Source organism: Panthera tigris, chromosome C2 (genome assembly GCF_018350195.1).
Source record: "Panthera tigris isolate Pti1 chromosome C2, P.tigris_Pti1_mat1.1, whole genome shotgun sequence".
NCBI lineage: Eukaryota > Metazoa > Chordata > Mammalia > Carnivora > Felidae > Panthera > Panthera tigris.
In genome coordinates this window covers 142,055,229-142,076,213 of record NC_056668.1, presented here as the reverse complement: position 1 = coordinate 142,076,213, position 20,985 = coordinate 142,055,229, and the positions used below count along the sequence as shown (strand labels likewise).

The 20,985-nt window shown below is 40.4% G+C and overlaps 1 protein-coding gene and 1 long non-coding RNA gene across 6 annotated transcripts in view; one reads left to right on the top strand and one right to left on the bottom strand.

Annotated features, from left to right (window-relative positions):
* The window catches only part of NEK10 (NIMA related kinase 10), a 224,615-nt gene extending 204,597 nt beyond the window's left edge, over nucleotides 1-20,018 (top strand). For all 5 annotated transcript variants that reach the window (XM_042998421.1, XM_042998420.1, XM_042998419.1 and 2 more), the window contains 4 exons: nucleotides 10,156-10,264; nucleotides 12,203-12,255; nucleotides 12,340-12,395; nucleotides 16,487-20,018. In XM_042998421.1, coding sequence (XP_042854355.1) covers nucleotides 10,156-10,264; nucleotides 12,203-12,255; nucleotides 12,340-12,395; nucleotides 16,487-16,535 — 267 coding nt within the window. In that variant the 3' untranslated portion in view covers nucleotides 16,536-20,018. The remainder of the gene's footprint in view (nucleotides 1-10,155; nucleotides 10,265-12,202; nucleotides 12,256-12,339; nucleotides 12,396-16,486) is intronic.
* LOC122241943 lies at nucleotides 1,859-3,471 on the bottom strand. Its single transcript, XR_006222037.1, has 3 exons — nucleotides 3,435-3,471; nucleotides 3,131-3,215; nucleotides 1,859-1,960 (listed from the first exon to the last, which is right to left on the bottom strand). It is a non-coding gene; the product is annotated as an uncharacterized LOC122241943 (long non-coding RNA).
* Nucleotides 20,019-20,985: the final 967 nt, after the last annotated feature.

Genomic DNA, 20,985 nt, shown 5'->3' with positions numbered 1-20,985 from the left:
ACCATAAACCGGGGAGCTTATAAACAGCAGAGACTGCTCTCAGTTCTGGAAACTGTCCAATATCAAGGTGCCAGCACGGTCATGTTTGGTACAAGCCCTCTTCCCAGTTGCAGACTTTTGACTTCTCCTATCCTCACGTGGCAATTGAGGCAAGGAAACTCTCTGGGGCCTCTTTATAAGGGCACTTTTTTATAAAATCACTTCCATGAGGGCTCTGTCTTCGTGACCGAATTACCTCACAATGAGTCAATACCATCACTTTGGGGGTTAGGTTTCAACATACAAATTTGAGGGGACACGAACATTCAGACCACAGCACTGCTTATGATACTAAATCAAGGTTATCTTTGCCTCTAATTTTCTCACCTTTATTTCTGTGGCCATCATCTCAGAAGACGAATAGAAAATTGCTTCAGTATGATTACATGTTTTCCAAAGAATAAATGTTATTAAACATCTTTAATTAAAAATATACTTTAGCCTTTTTAAAAAGAATTCTGTTTTTTATTTAAGAGAATGTAATATTTTATTAGAACATTCTCTAGGAAGCCCCTTAATTGAGCTGTGCCACCCAAACAATTCATTTAACTGGGCGAAGCTGTGATTTTTATCACCTAGGAGGGTGGAAAGAACCACTGTTGACCCCCGACCACCATGGGGAGGAGGGACACTGAACACCTGCTCCTGCACAGTTGAAAACCCACATATAACTTGTGACTTCCCCAAACCTTCATTACTAATAGCCCACTGTTGAAAGACTTGCCGATAGCATAAATAGTGGATTAAAACACATTTTGTAAGTTATATATTATATACTGTATAAGCTAGAAATAAAATCATAAGGAGGAGAAAATACATTTACAGCACTGCACTGTGAGAAATCCACATATGTGGACCCATGTAGTTCAAACCCATGTTGTTCAAGAGCCAACTATATTTCTAAGTTTTTCCCATCTTCGACATTCTACAATCTCCTAGACCTTGGGTGTTAGTAAATGTTTCTAATTATACCCACGAATATTAAATCACAAAAAGGTTAAATCAACCGGATGGAAAGAAAATTGTCTATCTCTGATTAGCACGACTGGAGAAGAGGAAATCCCTTTGTCCTGGTCGGTAGCCATTTCGATATAGCCCTTGGAGCTGGCCACAAACTTCCCTTTTCCTGTCCCCGAAAGACCCCAGGCCCTAGCGGTTTGGGCCTGTTCCAATTTTATAGGTACATTTGTAAAGTTTTACCTACACTTAAACTTTGAAACCATCATGCCGCCAATGCTCTTTTTCTTTAGAGTTTCTTTTTCCTTTAATGGATCCAATCTTAAGCATAAATGTACTCCTTATTCAGGCAGTATGATGGGCCCTTTGATACGAAATGCAAACAGTATGTGTTTGCTCTGTTACCTTTTACATCAGCGGCGTCCGCCGACACACAAACAGGAGATGGAAAAACAGACACGGCAGCAGGTAAACAGAACATAAACCCTACCTCATCAGAGATCAAGAGCGCAATTTCTTTCATGGGCTGTGTTGGCAAATGAGGCCAAGAAACAAAGCTCAAGTAGATCAAACAGAAGTGGATGAGACTGTGGATATTTATTTTTATGATATTTACATATTGCATCACGAACACCAATAAATGTATTTTAGGAAGACGGAGCCTCAAGTCTCCCATGAAAACATTACATGTTGCTAGGTTTTCATATTCTTATTAAAATGATATGCAGAATAATCCACTTTGTATACAAATTTAGTTATTTAGTTTAACAGAAATCCCAGCTTTAAGAGATCAAAGTGCCTGCATCACAGCTTGCACGAAGGTTCCCTCCCCCCCCCCCCCCCCCCCCCCCCCCCCCGCATTGTTGAGATTTTCCACCAGTGCATGTCCTTCCTTAAAGCAGAGTATTCTCTCTTCCGTCACTTAGATTTTTGGTTTGCATCCCTTTCTTGCTGGCTTTCTTTTCTGTCCAGACAGAAAAAAGATGCTCTTTTGTTAAACTGACCCCACCACCTTGTAGGCCTTCCTCTGTACAGTGGAGGCTTCTCTCAGAGCACTTAACCTTCTGCCCTTGGTCTGGGGAATAAAAAGGGATTAATGGGGGTGGTCAAAGGCATTCAGGGAGCCCAGGGTGGCAGGGGCAGGGGGGAAGGGGGGGACGGAACTCAAAGACTTATCCCTTTTCTCAACTTTGTTTAGAGGCACATTTCTCCGGTGAGGAATGCCATAGTCCCCTCTGACACTACAAGCTTGTGGTGGTTCGTTCCATCACGGCGTATGCGCTCCTGATCATGGAGGCAGGCCTCCTCTCCTGTGACTAAACAAATCTGCCTGGAATATTAATACACCTCCTATTCTCCACCACTGAACTGAGAGGCCAGCTCCTCCATAAAAATCTCCCTCACTTTTCCCTGTACACAATCAATCTCCCTTTTCTCTGTGCTTTTTTAGTTTACTCGCATTGTTGTGTTTAAAGAGCTTTTTATCTGGCTTACATTTCTGTCTCCCCCAAAGGCAGTGAGTGTGTCGTATCCATCTTTGATTGCCCGTGGTCTTGCACAGTGCCTGGCACGTGATGGGGCTTAATGTATGATCGTTGAATAGAGAGTATATTCTATATTGATAAGTATGTTGTGTATAATATAGTCTATTTATTGATATATATAATATATGATATATGCTGATATATTTAATATTTATATTTTTATATGGATATAAAAAGAAGCCCTCCTGCCCTCCTCTAAACACAAATGAGAAAACTTTGTGACCTCTGTTTTTCACCCTTTCTGGTATAATCTTTTGTTAGTGACAATTTTTGTTCGGAAATGGATTTTTCATCCCCTATGTGATCTCGGTAGAGTGGCCAATTGGCCTTTGACTACTAACACAGTCACCTACATCAGGGCCATGGAAGAAGCAAGCAGTGATAGCATATAAAATGCATTTGATTTCCACCTTCCCCTCTGAAATCTGTCCTGAAATCCAGGGCCTCTACATCTCCAGTTTGAGGAACAGTTATGGGATGATTGTGCCTGCCTTCTGATTAATGGCCTAAGACCCAGCAGGATATATAGAAGAGTGTAGAAGTGGGAAAATCCCTTTTCTAAGAAACTAAGCTCTTTATTTATGACTTACTTCAGCAGATCTTCAGTCCGGTCTTCTCAATCTTGGCTAAAATTGTAGGAGAGTACAGCATGTGATTGTATAGAGTTTGGGGAAACTAGGATTTTCGGCATGGGAGAAAGGAGAAATAGAAACAAGATAGAATATATTAATTCAATATACATTTATATTGATAATATTTACATATTATCAATATAATATATAGATAATATTTATATATTATCCAGTTAATAATATAGAATTGGAAATACCAATATGAATAAGTATGAATTCATGATAAATCTTTTCTTTTAAAAATATCCATATTTCGGGGCACCTGGGTGGCTCAGTCGGTCAAGCATCTGACTCCGGCTCAGGTCAGGGTGTTGCGGTTTGTGGGTTTGAGCCCCACATCGTCAGGCTCTGTGCTGACAGCTCAGAGCCTGGAGCCTGCCTTCGGATCCTGGTCTCCTCCTCTCTCTGCCCCTCCTTTGCACATGTTGTCTCTCTCTGTCAATAATAAATAAACATTTAAAAAAATTAATAAATAAATAAGTATATACATATTTCCTAATATTTCCACTAAATTGTCTAGAAACTAAGCAAGCAGCGGAGAGCTCCCTGAGCACCCATGGCTCCTAGGAGATAGAGTGATTGCAGGGCTAGAACAGGAGCTGAATGAGATTAGAATGGAATGTCTTGACATAATAGAATGCGTAGTGAGGATGCCATCAAGGATTACTGGGGATGTGTCAAAAGGACTCAGGAGCCAACTTAAAGAGGCTCCCGCTGGCTGTCTAGTGGATAATTAGAGCATCAGTAAGGATAATCGCTGCAATGGATGGAAAGCCTTAAGTAAAGTTTCAATCTAAGAGTTCATGATAGTAAAATAAGAAATCCCTCATTGGTTACCTTTGGAGGATGCTAAGTAACCAACTCATTGTTTTGAAAATTATTTGCAAAAGGAAAGAATCATTTATTCATTTATTCTGCGGTTCCCTTATGAATTCTATCCCAGGGTAATTAAATTGATCAGGGGGAAGTTTCTCATTATACTAGTACTCCAGCTAATAACAACTAAAGGAATAAAAAATATTGTCATTTTGCCGCCTGTAATGAAATAATGGACCTAGACATCATTACCAGTGGTTGCTAATGTCACAGAAAGAGGGGCCACCAGGCATACGCCTCCCGATGGCTGTGTATTTGCTAAAAACCTGGATCTGCATCTGAGGAAGCCTGTATATTGGAAGTGGGCAAACCGTGGTCCTCAGGCCAATCTGGTGTATCGCCTGTTTTTGGACATAAAGTTTTATTGGAACACAACCAATGCATTCACTTACATATTGTCTATGGTTGCATTCACCTTGTAGGCACAGTAGCTGTGACAGAGACTGCAAGACCTGTAAATCTGTACATATTTCCTACCTGATCTTTGCCAAAGAAGTTTGCCAATCCCTGCTCTACATCCAGATACTACAAACGGGTAGCAAATACATGGGACAAGAGAACATGTTAAAAGACACCATGGGGATAATCAGCAAAATCCAGACTGGGGGATTCTACAGAAAAAAAAAAAAGAACCTTTTTCTTAAATAAATAAACTGCAAGGAGAGGAGAACACATTTCTTTGGTTCCGAATCTGTACTTCACCTCAGATCAGCAAGGTCAAGGTTACCTTATTCAGTAGCTGGCAGCCTCTTCAACTCCTAACTCCAGGTTTCCGGCTCTTTTCCAATTAGCAGGTTGCCCCTCTCTTCATGCTTTAATTAATGGCTTCTTATGCACATAATAATTACCTTATTTTTGTGTAGCCCCTGTCAGGGCCCCATGGAGGCATCATAAATCAGCAGCGCCCAACACCGACCTGTTTGGACCAAGTGGAGAAGCGTCTACGGCAGGGTTCTCCCGCCCAGTGGGGCCGGGCCCTGTTCATCTTCTCCCTCAGTCCCACCTTCAGGTCCTGGGAGGACGAGCTCCTGGTTGTAAATAGCATAGGATGGTGATTTTCCAGCCTTTTTTTTTTTTAGTTTTGGAATTCTTTGTCAGAAACACAGTCTTTGTTGGAAACGTAAACAGCAAGGCCGCTTCCGGGGGAAGTAGGGGCGAGGGTGGCAAAGTGACCACCCGTGAGAAGATACAGGTGCATCCGCGAGAGAGTGCTGAAGTGTAAGAGAATAGTGAGCACAGATACTGGACGTGTCTGTTAACAGAGTGGCCTGTAAGAGCCTAACAAAAAAGACTAGAGAGGAGCTGTAGGTTAGAAAAGATGAAAAAGAAGACAGTATGTTCCCTCTTAACATGTTACAATTCAGTCAGAGAGGACAGGGAACTCTGAAGGGAGAAAGATCAGAGAGGGCTGGTGAGTGACGTGTGGTTTAGTGCCTTAAAAATGTTCTCATTTCTGGCACCTCATTGCATTTATGTTGTTTCATTTCCTTCGGAGTCCTACCTCAGTACATTAGATTCCAAATAATTTGTGTAGTTGTTCTGCAGCGAAGATCCCTTATTTTATGATATGGAAGAGAAGATATAGTTTGGGGAATTTAATGAAGATCACATTTTTTTTTTGCTCCTCATTTAGGTTCTGCCCCAAAAGTACTATATTCTCACTTGAACAATGACGAGCCAAAATTGCTCAGCCCTTGCTCAAAATCAGTGAGTTTGGCGGGGGGAGGAGGGGTGGTAACAGGGACACAGTTTGTTCTCTTTACTGTTTACTTGGCTCTAGTTCCAAAACGTGTACATTTGCTCCTTAGAACTGTCGATGTGTGTTCAGGGCAGGAGAGCCCTTTTCCGTCATTTCAGAAGGATTCTTCCCAATAGGACATACAAGCCAGAGATGGCAGTGCCCCTCTAAGCTGAATGCTCAAGAGGCAAAAAAGGGCCCACATGGCCCAGGACTGCTGGCCACCTCAGAGCCTCTGCCAGTCGTAGGGGCCGCTGCTTCGAACATTCTGTGGTAGCATCCGTATTCCACCTACGGGGTGAGCATTTTCTTGCCTGTCTCGTGTGTCCAGAATCGGACTCTTCTTCTTCCTCCCTCCATCTGCACCGCCATCGCTGGAAGCGTGTTTTCCTTTTGCTCAGTCTTTAAACCTTGCGGTCATGTTCAGCTGCTCCGTGTTATTTCTTTTGCCCTGTGAGTCATCAACACCCGGGATCTTCTTCACATATGTGGTTTTGCTCACCCCTTGACGTTACAGCCCTGGGTTCTAGCCCTGCTTCCGCCGCTTGCTAGCTATGATCCTTGAGCACATTCCTTCTCAGTGTCCCCATCTGTGGAACGGGGATAATGCCCACCGTAGAGGTAGATGTAAGAACCAGATAGAACATCCAATGTGTCTAGAATGTTTAAGTCCTCAGTAAATGGCTGTAGGCACTACTAGTGTTATTAGTGAGGGTTTTTGATCTTCCTCTTGGCTAACACCTAGTCCAAGCTCTTAGCACTTCTCCCTGGTGTTAGTGTCACAGCTTCTCTGATGATCTCCCTGTTCTCTAACCCATCTTGCAGGACTAAGAGTTTCTAAACAATAGCTTTTTTTTTTTTAAGGCATACTCAAAAACCTTTATACCCTCCAGTTTCCTGCCTCACTATGTAAACTCCGGCTCCCAGCTTCTAGGCTGGCATTATTTGCAGGAGCCTTCCTCTGGGTCTGCACCCACCCTGGCATCGCCAGCCTCATGCAGACTGCTGTGCACATTGCATCCAGAATGATCCTTTCAAAACAGAATCTGATCATGTCACACACACACACACACACACACACACACCACCTACACACTGAAAACTGTTCAGGGGCTCTTAGTATAAACTGCCAAATCCTACCCACCATATTGACAGTCCTGTTTGGTCCAAGCCCTGCCCACCTCTCCACCTTGATCTCCTACTCTCTTGCCATTCGTGGTCGAAATTACACCAGCCACAGGCACTGAGGCCTGTCTACCATGCAGCTTCCTAAGTCTTTGCAAATGCTTATTTTTCTGCCTTTAAAGATCTTCCTTTTCCATCCTTTACTCATTCTCACTGATTCTTTCAGCTCTCAGCAGAAGTGTCATTTTTTCCAGAAAACCTTTCCCGTCTAAGTTAAAACCTTTCCCGTCTGTTCTCCTAGAACCATAGATCTGTCCTTTAATGCATTCAGCACAGTTGCAATTTCCCATATATCCAGGTGGTTGTTTCACAGACATATTCCTCCCCAATTAGGCAGTAAGCTCCAGGGTAGAATTTTTGGCCACCATTGGTTGTTTCCATTGTTTGGATCTGTGTGTGTGGCACACAATAGTTGGTAGAAAATCCCCACTGAATTACTGAGCGGCACTTGCCTTCCTCTCTTCAGCCTAGATCCCCACGTCTCTATAATGTGGACTTATGTCACATCCCTTTATTCACCTTGCTACTGGTATGCAGTGCCCAGCCTTTGCCCCCAAGTTCTACTCACCCGGAATGTCTGCTTCACTTCCTTGCATCCACCCAAATCTATCCTTCAAGACTTGGCTCCAGTGTTTCTGCTCCAGAGCTTCTGAAAATCATGCTGGTCTTCTTGAAGCATACTTCTTTTTGGAAGCTTAGAACTCCCCACCTCATTTTACACTTCAGTGTTTATTCCTTCACCGTTTTGTTCGCGTATATTAGCCTAATTACCCGAATTGCAGGCCACATCATTTCTGTGTCCTCCATGCTGCCCAGCCTGGTGCTGATAAGCTGGATAGACCATTGGTATATGGGATTCGATGGTTTTCATCTCTATTTTACAAAACCTGCTCAGATCATGACACACAGTGAGGGGCAAAAACGATATACTGAAAGAATATGTAGGTCGAAACACTGTACTACAAGAAGTTCCGAGAAGTTTCTGGAATAAAAATAAACATATCTGGGATTCAAACACACAAAAGGGATTCAACCGAATTTCAGCCCTTGCCTTCATCCATGGGCCCATCCCTCTGAGGATTTGCAGCTCTTAAGCTAAAGGACACTGCTTATGTGAAAGGCGCTGGAAATCTCAAGTACTCCTCTCTTCAAGGTTTGCATCAAGGAAAAGAACTTGCCTTTGTTATTGTAAAATGGCTCTCTTGATCTCTCTGGGTCACAATTCACATATATCACTGTACAGCTTTAAACACTTCCCGTCTGGGAAAGAGGAGTCCAAGGTGTTTACTAAATAATTAAGTTGACTTAAATAAGCCTTCTATAATTAGGATGAGCACTTCAGGCAGCCAAATTACTCCTATGCTCAATCACATGAAAAACAATCCCATCTGAAGTCGTTTGGAAGGCAATACCAGGAAATCGTTTTCAGCATTACAAGACGTATTAAGCTTAGTTGGAGCAAGCTACTAGCTTGGCTCTGAGAAACGCCGAGCGATCAGGGCTACCTCTGTGGCATCCTAATGGCACTGACGAGAGCATTAGTAAGCATGTGACTATCTGATCGTCCTGCATCACGATATGTTACAATCCTATGATCTTGTCCCTTTACAAATGGGTTATTAGTTTTATCAGTTGTCACTGAAGTAAAGAAAGTAAATTTTCAAGAATAAAAAACGGTGGAACCTTAGTTTTTTCTACAGTACAACATTTGTTGGCAACATGGAGACTAGAAAACACAAAAATGATTTGTACTAATAGTGTCCAAAGTACATAGATGGAATAATTATCAGTTGCTCATATAAAATGTTTTTCATTAGGGTACAAAGTGCACAATGCCTACAGTGAGGTACCTGGCCAGCTCCATGAACTTTTACCGACACATTCACCCATGTGACCACCACCCTCATCACTATGTAGAACATTTCCTGTGCTGAAGAAGGTTCCTGCTTGCCTTTTCCTGGTCAAATCCCCTGCCACAATGTAATTGTTATCTTAACCTTCATCACCATTGGTTAGCTTTGCCAGATTGTGAACGTGCATATACGTGAGGTCATATGTTGTGTTTTCTTTTTGCTTCTTTTGCTCAATGTTTGTTCCTGTTACGGTTTGTATCTATAGTTTGTTCTTTTTTGTGCTTTGCAGAATCCCATTGGATAAGCACACCACAATATATCTACCCATCCTTCTGTCTGTAGACATTTGGGGTTTTTCCAGTTTGGGGTTATTATGAATAAAGGTGCTATGAACATTCTTGTGTACCTCTTTTGATGGACAGAAGTCCTTCATTTCTCTTGTGTTCATACCTAAGAGTGAGATTGCTGGGTCACAGGGTAGGCATAGTTGTTGAATTTTAATGAATACTGCGCGTTTCCTCAAGTGATTGAACAATGGTGTATTTTAATTCCTGAGCAGAGCATGTGAATCCAAGGCAACTACTATTGCAGAGTCTAAATTGTGCCATTTGTTTCTGGTTTATTAATAAGAATTGGCATTTTAATAGGTTACATTAACACAGGCATGAAAACTTGGCCAGCCTGAGTGCTGGTTGGAATTAAAGGTGAAAGGAGGTTGAGAAATATTTATAGCCTAAAATTCTGCTTAAAAAATTCAGCTTTATAGAAGACCATTAAATAATTGGAACCTTAATAAATTCTGTCGTTTAGTGAATTACTCTCTCCTTTAAAGTGTTGGGGATTCATATTTGGAGATTAAAATTAAGCAACAGTAATTTAGCAAAATGTATTAAGAAACTCAGTTGTGTTGGTCAAACAAGAAGGCATTGTTCAAAGCAGATACATGAAAAACAATGATGATGTGGGCTAAACATATTGTTCTGCTGAATAACTGGAGGTTATTCCTCATAGGCCTGATACAAATAACATTTTGATGTTCCAAGCCCATGCCATTATTTTTCTATCTGTTTTTATCTTGCTCTCATAAAACTAAAAAGTGCAGAGTTGTTTTTACTTTTTCATGTGACCAGGGAATTGTCTACCTTGCTTCTGCTATAATTTGCCTGCCTCTAATTTACAAGTCCTTTTGAAAGGATGATGTGCCTTTATCTATTTACAAGGGATTGAAAACCACAGCACTAAACTCTCCATGTGGAGACATAGGGAAAGTGATCTCCTATCATTTGCTTCTGAGTGCAGAATAACATGTGGCTTTGCCTTTTCTGTTCCAGTTATCTCAGGGATCTCCAGAACCAATCGAGCCCAACTTTTTCACAGTGGATTACCATTTATTACATCATTCATCAAGTGGAAACAGCCTGTCCCCAGATGACCCAACAGGTAATGGCCTTCAACACCGGAAATCTGGCTTTCACAAAGAAATCTATTATTTGGATCAACAGCTTACCCTTAAAAGATTATCTTCAATTTAAAAGAAAGATAGAGCTTATTTTGATTATCTATGGCAATAGTTGAAAAGGATATACAGTAGGAATATAGAAATTCCCTGAGATTTATTGTACCCTGCTGTGGCAGCTTCCTTGATCATTTATTAATGCCATAAACAAACAGCAGAATCTGTGTGGGTGAATTGTATTTCCTTTTATTTCTTCTTGCTATCTGATGATGGAAAATCAAATGCCCAAAAGCAGAAGTGAAGAGTTTGGATATTTAAAATGGAGAAAATCTGAAACTTACCTGCAGAATCCACATTAGACATATTTAAATTTTTTTCTTTTTTGCATAAATCTCACATAGGGAGGCCACATAGCCTAGGGACGAAAGGTGTGGATTCTCAAAACCTGGATACCTATATTTGAATCTCGGCTTAACCATTTAGTAGTTGACCTTGGGCAAATTATTCGACCCCTTGAGCCCCGGTTTTCTTGCCTGTAAAATGGTGGTAAAAATGGTACTTGCACTTTAGGGTGATGGTGAGGGCCAGTGTAAACATATACAAAGTGCTTGGCCATTAGCAGGGGCTCAGCGTAATGTAATTCTTCTCATGATAATTGAACTCTCAGAAGAGGTTTTCAAGCTACTCTGAGGTTTTAGAGTTCCTAAATAAGTTTGAAGTCCCTATAAACTAGAGTTACATCACTGAGTTCTGAAATAGATAGGAATTATGGCTAAAGGGAGGGAGACTCACTCTGCCCTCACTCCCCGATTTAGGCAAATCATCTCATGTATGAATTCTCAAACTTTCCTTAAGTCTTGGACCCCTGGGATGAAGCGAACCCATAGGCAGAATTACATTTCGAATACTCCCTGAGAAACCCATAAGCTCAAGATAAACTGTTGTTGAAAGTCTTTTGCTTTTAAAAGTGCCCCCAGGGCAGGCCAGTCAGTCTGCGGGCCAGACTTCTTACAGCGGCAACTCTGATGAAACCGAGAGTCCTGGTGCAAATCCCCGGGGCGGCCTGTGGCAGCTTGACATGCCACCCCAAGGTGGAGCAGACAAGTCCCGTCCCAGCAGGCTGGCCACCAGCTCAGACAGCAGAGCCTGCGGGCACTTTGGGAACCCCTGGATGCGGAGCATTGAAGACGACCTGCCAGGACTCGTCAGCCCCACGCCTCCCCTCAACGTCAACCCAGCACCTTTTGTCTGCCCTAAGTGGAGGGGAGCTCCCGCGCCTCCCAGCACACCAGTGCTGATTGATTGCAGTGGAAGCTGGTCAGCGTTGCCTCGGGTGGCTCTCAGTTGGGCGAGGTGCTGGTAGATCATCCTTAGAACAGACATCAAGAAAGTCTTGCCTTCTGGCACTAAATGTATTCTATTTCCCTTTAGGCAGTCATAGGAAAGGGCCAGGTATTCCTTGTCTCTCACTGTCTATTTCTGCCTCCCTCTAAGAATTCATTTTCTTTTTAGCACATATTTGCTGGTTTTGCTTGTAGATTAAGGAGAATTTCTTGATCGGAAAACTCACCAATCAAGTAGTTCGCGCTTGGAATACTCCTCACCTGTCCTTAGTGTGCACACACACACACCCCTCTAACTAAATTACCCGATTTATATCCTGTGAGATGCCCCTATACCTTTGTGTACTATTTGCATATTATTTTGTGATGGTCGCCCCAAAAGCAGCCAGTTATTAAAGGAAGAGAAACAAAGAGTTTGAATATTCGAAGCAAGACAATTTGGAATGTGCTTATAAGTACTCCTCTTCCTCATGTCTAAATTCACCCTGTTTTCACTACAATTAAGTTGTAATCGCCAATAAAGTCTAATCAAGAAAATACGAACCGGAGTTCAGACTTTCCATAATCTATCTATTTCAGGTCTGTGCACCAGCTTTGATTTGGAGGAGGGAATAACGTATGAACAGATGCAGGTGAAGTTTTTGCAGTGCCTTTGAACAATTTTATTTTGTTGCTTTTAATTCAATACTAACCTGATTTTTTTTTTTCAACTCCAGACTGTAATTGAAGAAGTCCTAGAAGAAAGTGGATATTACAACTTTAAATCTAACAGGTGAGATCTGGAATTTTCTTTCAAATGTGACAAATCAGTTGAGATCATTGGGTGTTAGATCTGATTTCTCTATCCTGGATTCCAGAGATTTTTTTTTTCAACTTTCATTTTAAATACTTCTGTAAAATCTCTTGGCTTAGACTAGATACAACCATGGGTAGAGTATGTGTTGCCCATCTTTTGTATGGAAGCAGCTGCTGTTTCTGTGTTGAAAAAGAAAGGGTGATAGCTTAGTGGTAATTTACTCTCCTAAAAAATAAGAAACATAATGAAATGGAAAGGCATTTCTAAGCTTTTTTTTTTTTTAACTAAACATTTGTTCCATTCTAGTAGAGCTGTAAACTCAGATTTCCATCACTGAAATCTACCCATCATTTGTATAGAATGCAGGGGCGAGGGAGGGAGAGAATACAACTAAACAAAGAATCACTTCTGGTGAATTTAAGATATGTTGGTGGGAAAGGAATTTGTTGTTATATATTGCCTCTTGATCACCATAAGTGAGAAACCTCAGTTTACTGGAGCTATGTATTATCTTCTAATATAACCACTATTGGTGCTTTAAAAAATATACTGTTTTCTGACTTTTGTCCTATTCTGATTCCTGCCATTTACCGTTGGGCACAGTGTTGGGCACAAAGGTTTGACTACAGTTAGTTTACTTGAGAGGCAATTCCAGGAAACGCTGGTAGGGGAGTGAAGAAATAATTCAATAAAGGTTTCATTTTGAAGCAATTTACCCTTGTGGCTGATGGGGGCTTGATCCCGCTCGGGAAATCTGAGAGCTGGTACTGAACACGTACCTCAGTTATCCCACTCAAGGGCTGAGGCAACCCGGGTATTTGTCGTCCAGTTTCTATCCGTCATTGTTTGCGGCCTTTGCCCAGAGAATGTTAGTTCCCTGGCGTTTCTGGCCTTCTGTAAAGGTGGACAGAGCAGACTCCAGAGGCCAGAGAAATCTTCAGGAAAAGAAACGCAGGTGCAGGCAGCTGGAAAGTAGGCCGGCACGCTGTGAAGTGGCGTGGATGAGGGGAGGTGGGCACTCACCGTGTCTGGCATCCGAGTTGCCTCTTGACTTTTCTAAGGAGCCCCTCCCAACAGACCATCACATTGATCGTAAGCAGCCACATCCACACTCTGTGTGGCTCCAAGTTGTTTTAGTTTGTTCTCTCAAAGTGGCCTTTTATGCCTGAAGGAGCTGCCTTCCTTTCCAGCTGGTGAAGCTATCTTGTGACCACTATTTAAATCATTCCACTATTGGGATGAGCACTGGGTGTTGTATGGAAACCAATTTGACAATAAATTTCATATTAAAATCAATCAATCATTCCAGAAGTCATCTCCAAAGGTATTAGCCATGGTATGAGAACGAGGCCTCAAGAACATTCTGCGAAGGTTATTATATGGAAATCAGATTCTTTTTTGAGGTTATTTCAGTCTTGAGCTTTTTTTTTTTTTTTTTTTTTTTTTTAGTTTTCCTATTACAACAAGTTGTTCGTATGAATCACACAGTTAAGTTTATTCAACTGCTTGTTCTTTTGGCTTGATAACATATTTCCAAAATACTACCTTTGTAGATTTAGTTCTGTTGTGATTTATAACTACAGAGAAATGATGAGTAAGTCTCATTTTCCAAAGGTATATTATTAATAGAAATCACCATCTTCATAATCACTCTTCTCCCACCTTCCCTGGAGAGATTTTGAATTTTCATTTTCAATTTGGGTCGAGTACATCCAACTTTCCATGAATAGATTGAGTGTCTTTGTTCTTGACTCTTAGCCCCTTATTATTTTAAGTGCCTTTGGCTTAGAGTGGGGGCAAAAGTCATTTTTGTCATGATTTATCTACATATGCTCAGAGACTCAGGATCACGGGCCATGAATGGCTTCATACTTTGGCAGAAAATAAACTAAATGTCAGTGAAAAACCAGGTGTGTAAGGAAGTTGGGAAGCTCTTACAAGAGCTCTTATTTTTCCCTAAAAAATTTAGTCGTAGTCTTATTTTTAAATTCGCTTTTATCCTTTTTAAGTTCTGTCACTAAGTTTTAAAAAATTCAAACATTATTTCTACTTTCAAAGATGCACCCCTATATTAAAAGACATCGCACATTTTGTTATTACGATGAATAGATGATGAGATGCCTAGTAACAAAGACCAAAAATTATTTACAGTTTTATTCAGAATAGTGAATAGACTATGGAGACATGACTTAAATGGTCAAGTTCAAGCAACATACGTTGGATAGGACATACGTAAAATATTCTTAAAATGCTCCAAAGTAAAATGAAGCAGCCATTTAAAAATTCTTACAGCCATGATATTCCCTTTTCATCTTCTAATAACAATGATAGAGTATACCTTGAGGGAAGACTCCTCACAGTTTACTAGTAAAAAGAACCCTTGGTTGTGCCTAAACTACTTGTTTATGGGTGTTCCAAATTAATTACCCAGAAAGTCAGCTTCCACTTAGAAGCACCTAATAGTTCACAAGCTGGAAACACACATAATTCCAAATATGAATCAAATCAGCCATGTCAGTGATGATTTTTCTGTAGTCAGAGGATGGAGGTTGCTAAATATCACTGGACATGTACTAGTATGTATGTATGTATGTATGTATGTATTTTGTACTAGTATTTAGAGTCACTGGAGTGTATTCCCTTAATTGGTTCCATAGACTAGCCAATATTCTCACAGATGCTAATAGATGTTCCCTGAAAAATAAAATTTTGTGATCAAACATATCTGGGAAACTGTGAAAGGACAGTTTTCCATTTTCAGAGGATGATGACACACGTTACCATATCACAGAGTCTGAGATGTGCTGTAAGGAAGAAATCTGTCGGCCTTGTTTAGCCCAGTGTTTCTTCAATCTTTCACATGTGGTGGGAAGTGGGAAACATTGCTTTAACTCCCTGGAAGTCACCAGCACCTGCCCAGATCTGCTGTTGCTCTCATTGCCATTGTCATCATCATTGCAGAATGTTACTAGTGATCTTGGTCAAGCACCACACCGAGAACTGCATACATAGTTTCTGTATTATCGAAGTTTACAACTTCAGACAGTCAGTTCAAACTTACGTCAGCAGCAAAAGCATGAAGCCAAGATATAGCATGCTTTTAGCTTCGGCCATAGAGTGACCATTTAGTCAGGGATAGAGAGATACCATTATCAGACGGACAGCCTCAGGATGAAGCCATTACCCATCTCTTAGCTCTCTTTAGGGACAGTTTCTGCAACTGTTTAAATAAAGGGGAGACTGCTTGGACAGTTGGTTAGGAAGACCGTCTTGGGCACAAAATGCTGTAGTAGGGAAAGGAAATAGTAACAGAAAGAGACATAGCAGCAAGGAGCCCTCAGCAAAATGGGGAATCCTTCATTTCTGGGCTTCCAGGAAGAGGAAGTAGAATGAGTTGAGAGGAAGAAAGTAGTATAAAGAAAACGAAACGAGGTCAAAACAGGCTTGGCCAGCCTGAAGCACACTGTATTCTTCATCATTTGCAGGGTGTATGATTCATTATATTTTACATTCATAAACATTTAGCTTACTTACCAGAAGGAGACAGCTTAGCATGACTTAATATTATCATTGTTGTTTGTGAGAGTAAAACTGCTTGAATCCTGTGAGTGAAAAAATGGCAAGCATATCATCCTTATATACTTAGGGGCACATATCACCATTTTTAACAATGCAATCTGTATTGAGAAGCAAAATTTGCAAGATAAAAAAATCTGCGCTTTGCATTGCTTTTTCCCCCAATGAACCGATAACATGTAAATTAGATGTTTAAAAGCACAAGCTACTTTGGGTGTTTATTTTCTTCTCTCAAGGACTATCATTTCTAATTGAGTTTATAATTTGAGAAAGATCCAGTTAGCACTGAACTTCAGCAAAAAGGTGACTTTCTAAAAATCCCCCATCCTATTTTGTTTTAGAATCATCTTTTCTTCACGGTGATTTATACACACACACACACACACACACACACACACACACACACACCTGAGCTACTGCTTTTGAAATTGAATGTGTGAAATCAAATATGTGTGACTACAGCAAACTCTTTGCACTTTTGAATCTTCTAGATATCACTCCTATCCATGGGGGACCAAGAATCACCCAACCAAAAGATGAAAACCCTGCATTTTGAACAGACTTGGTTTTCCTAGTGAAGCTCAGGTTCTGGACTTCAGCTCAACCAGATGCCCAGGGATTGGGAGCTGCTGGAAGGGTGTGGAAAAGACAAGACCGAGATGCCATGGCACCTGCAAGGCCTCTTTCTGGAGGTCCTGTGCTAGGTTATGTGGCCGCAGCAGTGTGGGAAGGCTCTGCTCCTCGCATCCAGCAGGCACGAGAGGACAGGGCTCTCGGCGTGCTGCTGGGAGAAAATGCTGCAAAATTCATCTGTGGGAAGAAAACTCGCTCCTCACAGAACTTTTCCTCCACGTTAAAAAACAAGAGAAAACAAAACAAACACACAAAAAGTCATATTTTTCAATGGGATATTTTATATTTAGAGTTGCCGAAACTACGTTTAAAGGCATCTAGCCTTCCATGTATAAAAATAGTTTTAGAGAGGGAAAATTACAGGCCCCAGAGTAATAATATATTGGGTGATTCACTGTATTCCCCCATTGTTTTTTATTTTAAAAGAAATTCAAAATAGGTGATTGAATTTTGTTGTTGTTTTTGTTGTTGTTGTTTTAAGGAAAGGATTGGTTCTCTCTTAACCACTTGGGTGCTAGTGGCCTAAAGACGGTAGACAGTATTTGTAACCTTGCACAGCCTCTGGGACTAACTGTCAAATTGTCGGATGTAAGCTACACTAATAGAATATGTTGCTGTACAATGTCTATATACATCTAGAAGGGGGGAGGAAGGAGAGGTTTTGATTAGGCTAATGCTTTGCTGCTAATCAAACTTATAGTGTTTTTAGAGCACTTTGAAGACTTCATGGAATCTATGAAAGAGATGCAATATTCCTTATTCTAATTCCCTTCTTACTAAAATTAGCCCCATTGTTTTACAGTTTTTATTATTTGAGAATTTGAAATGAAAATAAGCTATATAACGAAATATAAGTCCCTTCTTTATTCACCGAGACATCCCTAAAAACATAAGAAATCAGAACACCAAATAGTGTTTCGTTCCTTTGTAGGGAGACTTGACGATGAAAATTCTCTAGATTCTTATTGGGCTAAAATCTCTTCAACTGGCTTCTGTTCACTGGTGGATCACCAAGACGTGCCCTTATTGCCAAGTCAGACTGCACTTCTAACTGCTTAAAGGGCATTCTAATTCTATATAATTAGTCATCTGGAAGCTGGAATTCTGCTTTTTATTTACTTCTCACTGAGTTCTGGTATCTTTATTTACACTGATATATTTTTAGCATCATTGAACAGGATTTAGTTCAATATATTTTACAGTGACTGAAACCTAAGAACCTTTTGTATAGTATGGAAAATCTCGTAATGTGAATCCATACTATTTTTACAATTTGTACATCCAAAACTTAAACGATATCCAAATGTCCTTTAACTAATGCCTTTGAAAATTGCCAATGAATCTTTGTCTTTAAGCCAAATTAATGATTACAAATACACTGTAATTTTAAATAACAGATGCAATTACAGTAATGAAAAATGTCAGTTTCAGCCTTCAAACCAATTCCATCCATATGTGAAATTTATGTGTAAAATTAAAACGCTATGATTTTGTTGACTTACCCAGGTAAAATTTTATTTCCATCCCAACTGAATTTGAACTTGCACTATTATTTTTTATATCTGTTCCTGTATGGAATGGGCACGTTTCCTCACTGTGTAGGAGGCACAGGCCCACAGGGGCATAAATTGTAATTGTGATAGACGCCAACACCTGGAAAGAAACCAAGCTGTGGGTGAAAGTTTGAACAATAAAGTTCTTTCTCAAATGATAATATATGCTCAACAACATTTAGAAGAGAAGAGTAGTCAGAGGTCACACCTTAGTAAAAAAAATAAAAAAGAAAAAAAAAAGAAATGATTTATTTAAAGGTGTTTTCAAATGCATACAGTTGCCCTTATTGACCAGAAAGGGAGCAAAATGTTTCCATCTATTTCTTTTAGACCATAGAAGTGGCATTTATTATTCTAGAAGCCAGTACGGATTAACAAAGATAAACACACGGATGTCCTGTTCAACAGCAGCTTTAGGCCTGTCACCTCTATGCTGACAGATGCATTCTTTTGCCAAAGTCATGAATGTGTTTTATTTGATTCCCTTCTTAAACGACCAGTCACTGGATCCACATTCTCCCGGTGCAAGGGCAGGCCTCCGAGAGAAAGTTAGGCACTGGGAAGGGATCCCTTTTGGGTATGGAGTCTCATCCCAACAGTGATGTTACCTTTTCAAAAGCCCTCACTTTCTAACTCTCCAACCAGGAGTCCCCTGTCGTCACAAAAGAACAAGAATGATCATTTTGTTTTCACTCTGAACTGCATTGTAGTGCAAAGAAGTTGTTGAGTGTAATCAGCCTCATAGTTTTTTCTTGATTACATTTAAATTTTTTATTTTTCTCTTGTATATAATTGTTAATTATTTGTCGTGCAATGAAATCCCCATCTAACTCTCTGTCACTGAATATTTGTATAGGACAGAATCTGAATCAGCTTTTCAGATCACTTTGGATACACACATGGCTCAGTTAATTGTGTTTTGATCTACCAACTCTGCACGTGTGCACTTGAAACCTGAATTTGCTTTTTAAAAGCAGAATGTTCCATTTTCAGGGAAGTGACTGCAGCAGGCACATGTGCTTGCCGGTTGTTAACCTTGTCTTCTTCCAGATATTTGATATGTAATTGGAGGTCCCTAAGGAATAGTAACGTGGACAGTGGACCCAGTGCTCATGGGCGAACTTCAGGAACTTGCTAGAGAAAGGCTGTTTGGGTATAATGTGGACACTTGTGTGGCACCGGGCAGTGTGCACAGCGTGGGCATTCTAAAGCAGACCCTAATTAAGAAATGCTGTTATGAAGTTAACCCAAATGATGGAACTGAGTGGGAGTCAAGGTCTTCTTAGAGGTACCATCTATGACTTATGAAATACCATGAATTTTGATGATCAAAAACAAATACAGGACCAGTTGATTGCATGCAATTCCAGCAATAGCATCAGTTTTTCACCACTCATATCTAAGATGTGTGAGGGCAATAATGTGTAGTCAATTCCGTCAGTATTAATATGCATAGAATCCACATCCCTCTGGTTGATTTGCTGAATCGCAAAATATTTTTATTGCTATTTCTCTCTCTTCTTTGGAATGACGAGGGACCATGTGCAGTAGATATGTTGGATTCCTTTAGAAATGGCTTCGGCTTCTATTGGAAGGTGGGAAATACTTCTTTGTAAGGTACTTTTATTGTTTGCCTTTCACTTTTTCTATGGTATGTATTCACAATACAGAAATCAGCTGGAGAGGCAATGCAGAGAAATCAGGGTGAAGCACGTCTTCAGCACCGCGGAGATGCAGCTATCATGTACTGACCTTGTCTCTTGGGGGTGAAATTCCATCAAAACATGAAATTCTTCATGTTCAACAACTACATGTGATAATAAGTATATTTTATGTACCTTTATGTCTTCCAGATAGTATCCTTTGATGGAAATGGACAGGGTTTGGGATAGATTATTTTTCCCACTGAAGTGTGCTGCTTACCCTTGGACGCTATTTTTCATATTGATAGGAGGACACAAATGTCTCAGGGAAATTTTGTGATAAAGAGGTTCTTATGTGTGTCATTGCAGTTAAATTGCATATTGTAAATATGACTGTTATGCTTGATTACATTCCTGCCGTGATGTTGCTTTGAGATCTGCAACAGGGACAGGAAGGATTTTATGATTTTGACAGAGTGACTGATGGATATTGCAAATTTACATGTCCTCTGGGTCCATGGGCAACAGTTGTTTTCAAAATTAAGATCACACACCCTAGGAGTGTAACAGCATTGTTGGGATGTGAGCTATGTTTGATTTTTTTTTTTACTACATATATGTAGTAATGAACCGATTTTTAAATTTAAAAATTCATTGATTTTTATCCTAAAAGTGAACTCTCTTCTCAATTGAAGCTTGAATATTATTCCTCAACCTGTAGCAAGTGGCCTCTTTTTCCCATTTCATACTATGAAGCTCTGCTCTGTACCCAGGAATTGTATTTAGAGGTAGCAGAAGTGCATTCATTATAGCTAATATGTGACTGTTTAAAGGCTGTCATTTGGAGGTAGCTTCCTTTTGTTTCCTCTGAACAGAGATAGAAGTTTTGTTGTTTATAGAAAACCAGGTAATCAGCAAGTCTGGACAGATGCTTGGAATTGATCTGGTGAGCTCACAAATGAAAAATGAGCTGACGTTTCTGCAAACATGTCATGAACTAGTCCCCATAAAACAAGCGGAGAGAGGTTTGGACTAGAATAACAAACCAAGAGGAACCAAAGCTTTAAGGCCTTAGCACCTGTAAGTCAGACTGCAGAGGCAGAGGTCACTTAGAAAATAATATTCTTAATCCGTGATTCAGTTCTACGTTTCAAGCACCAC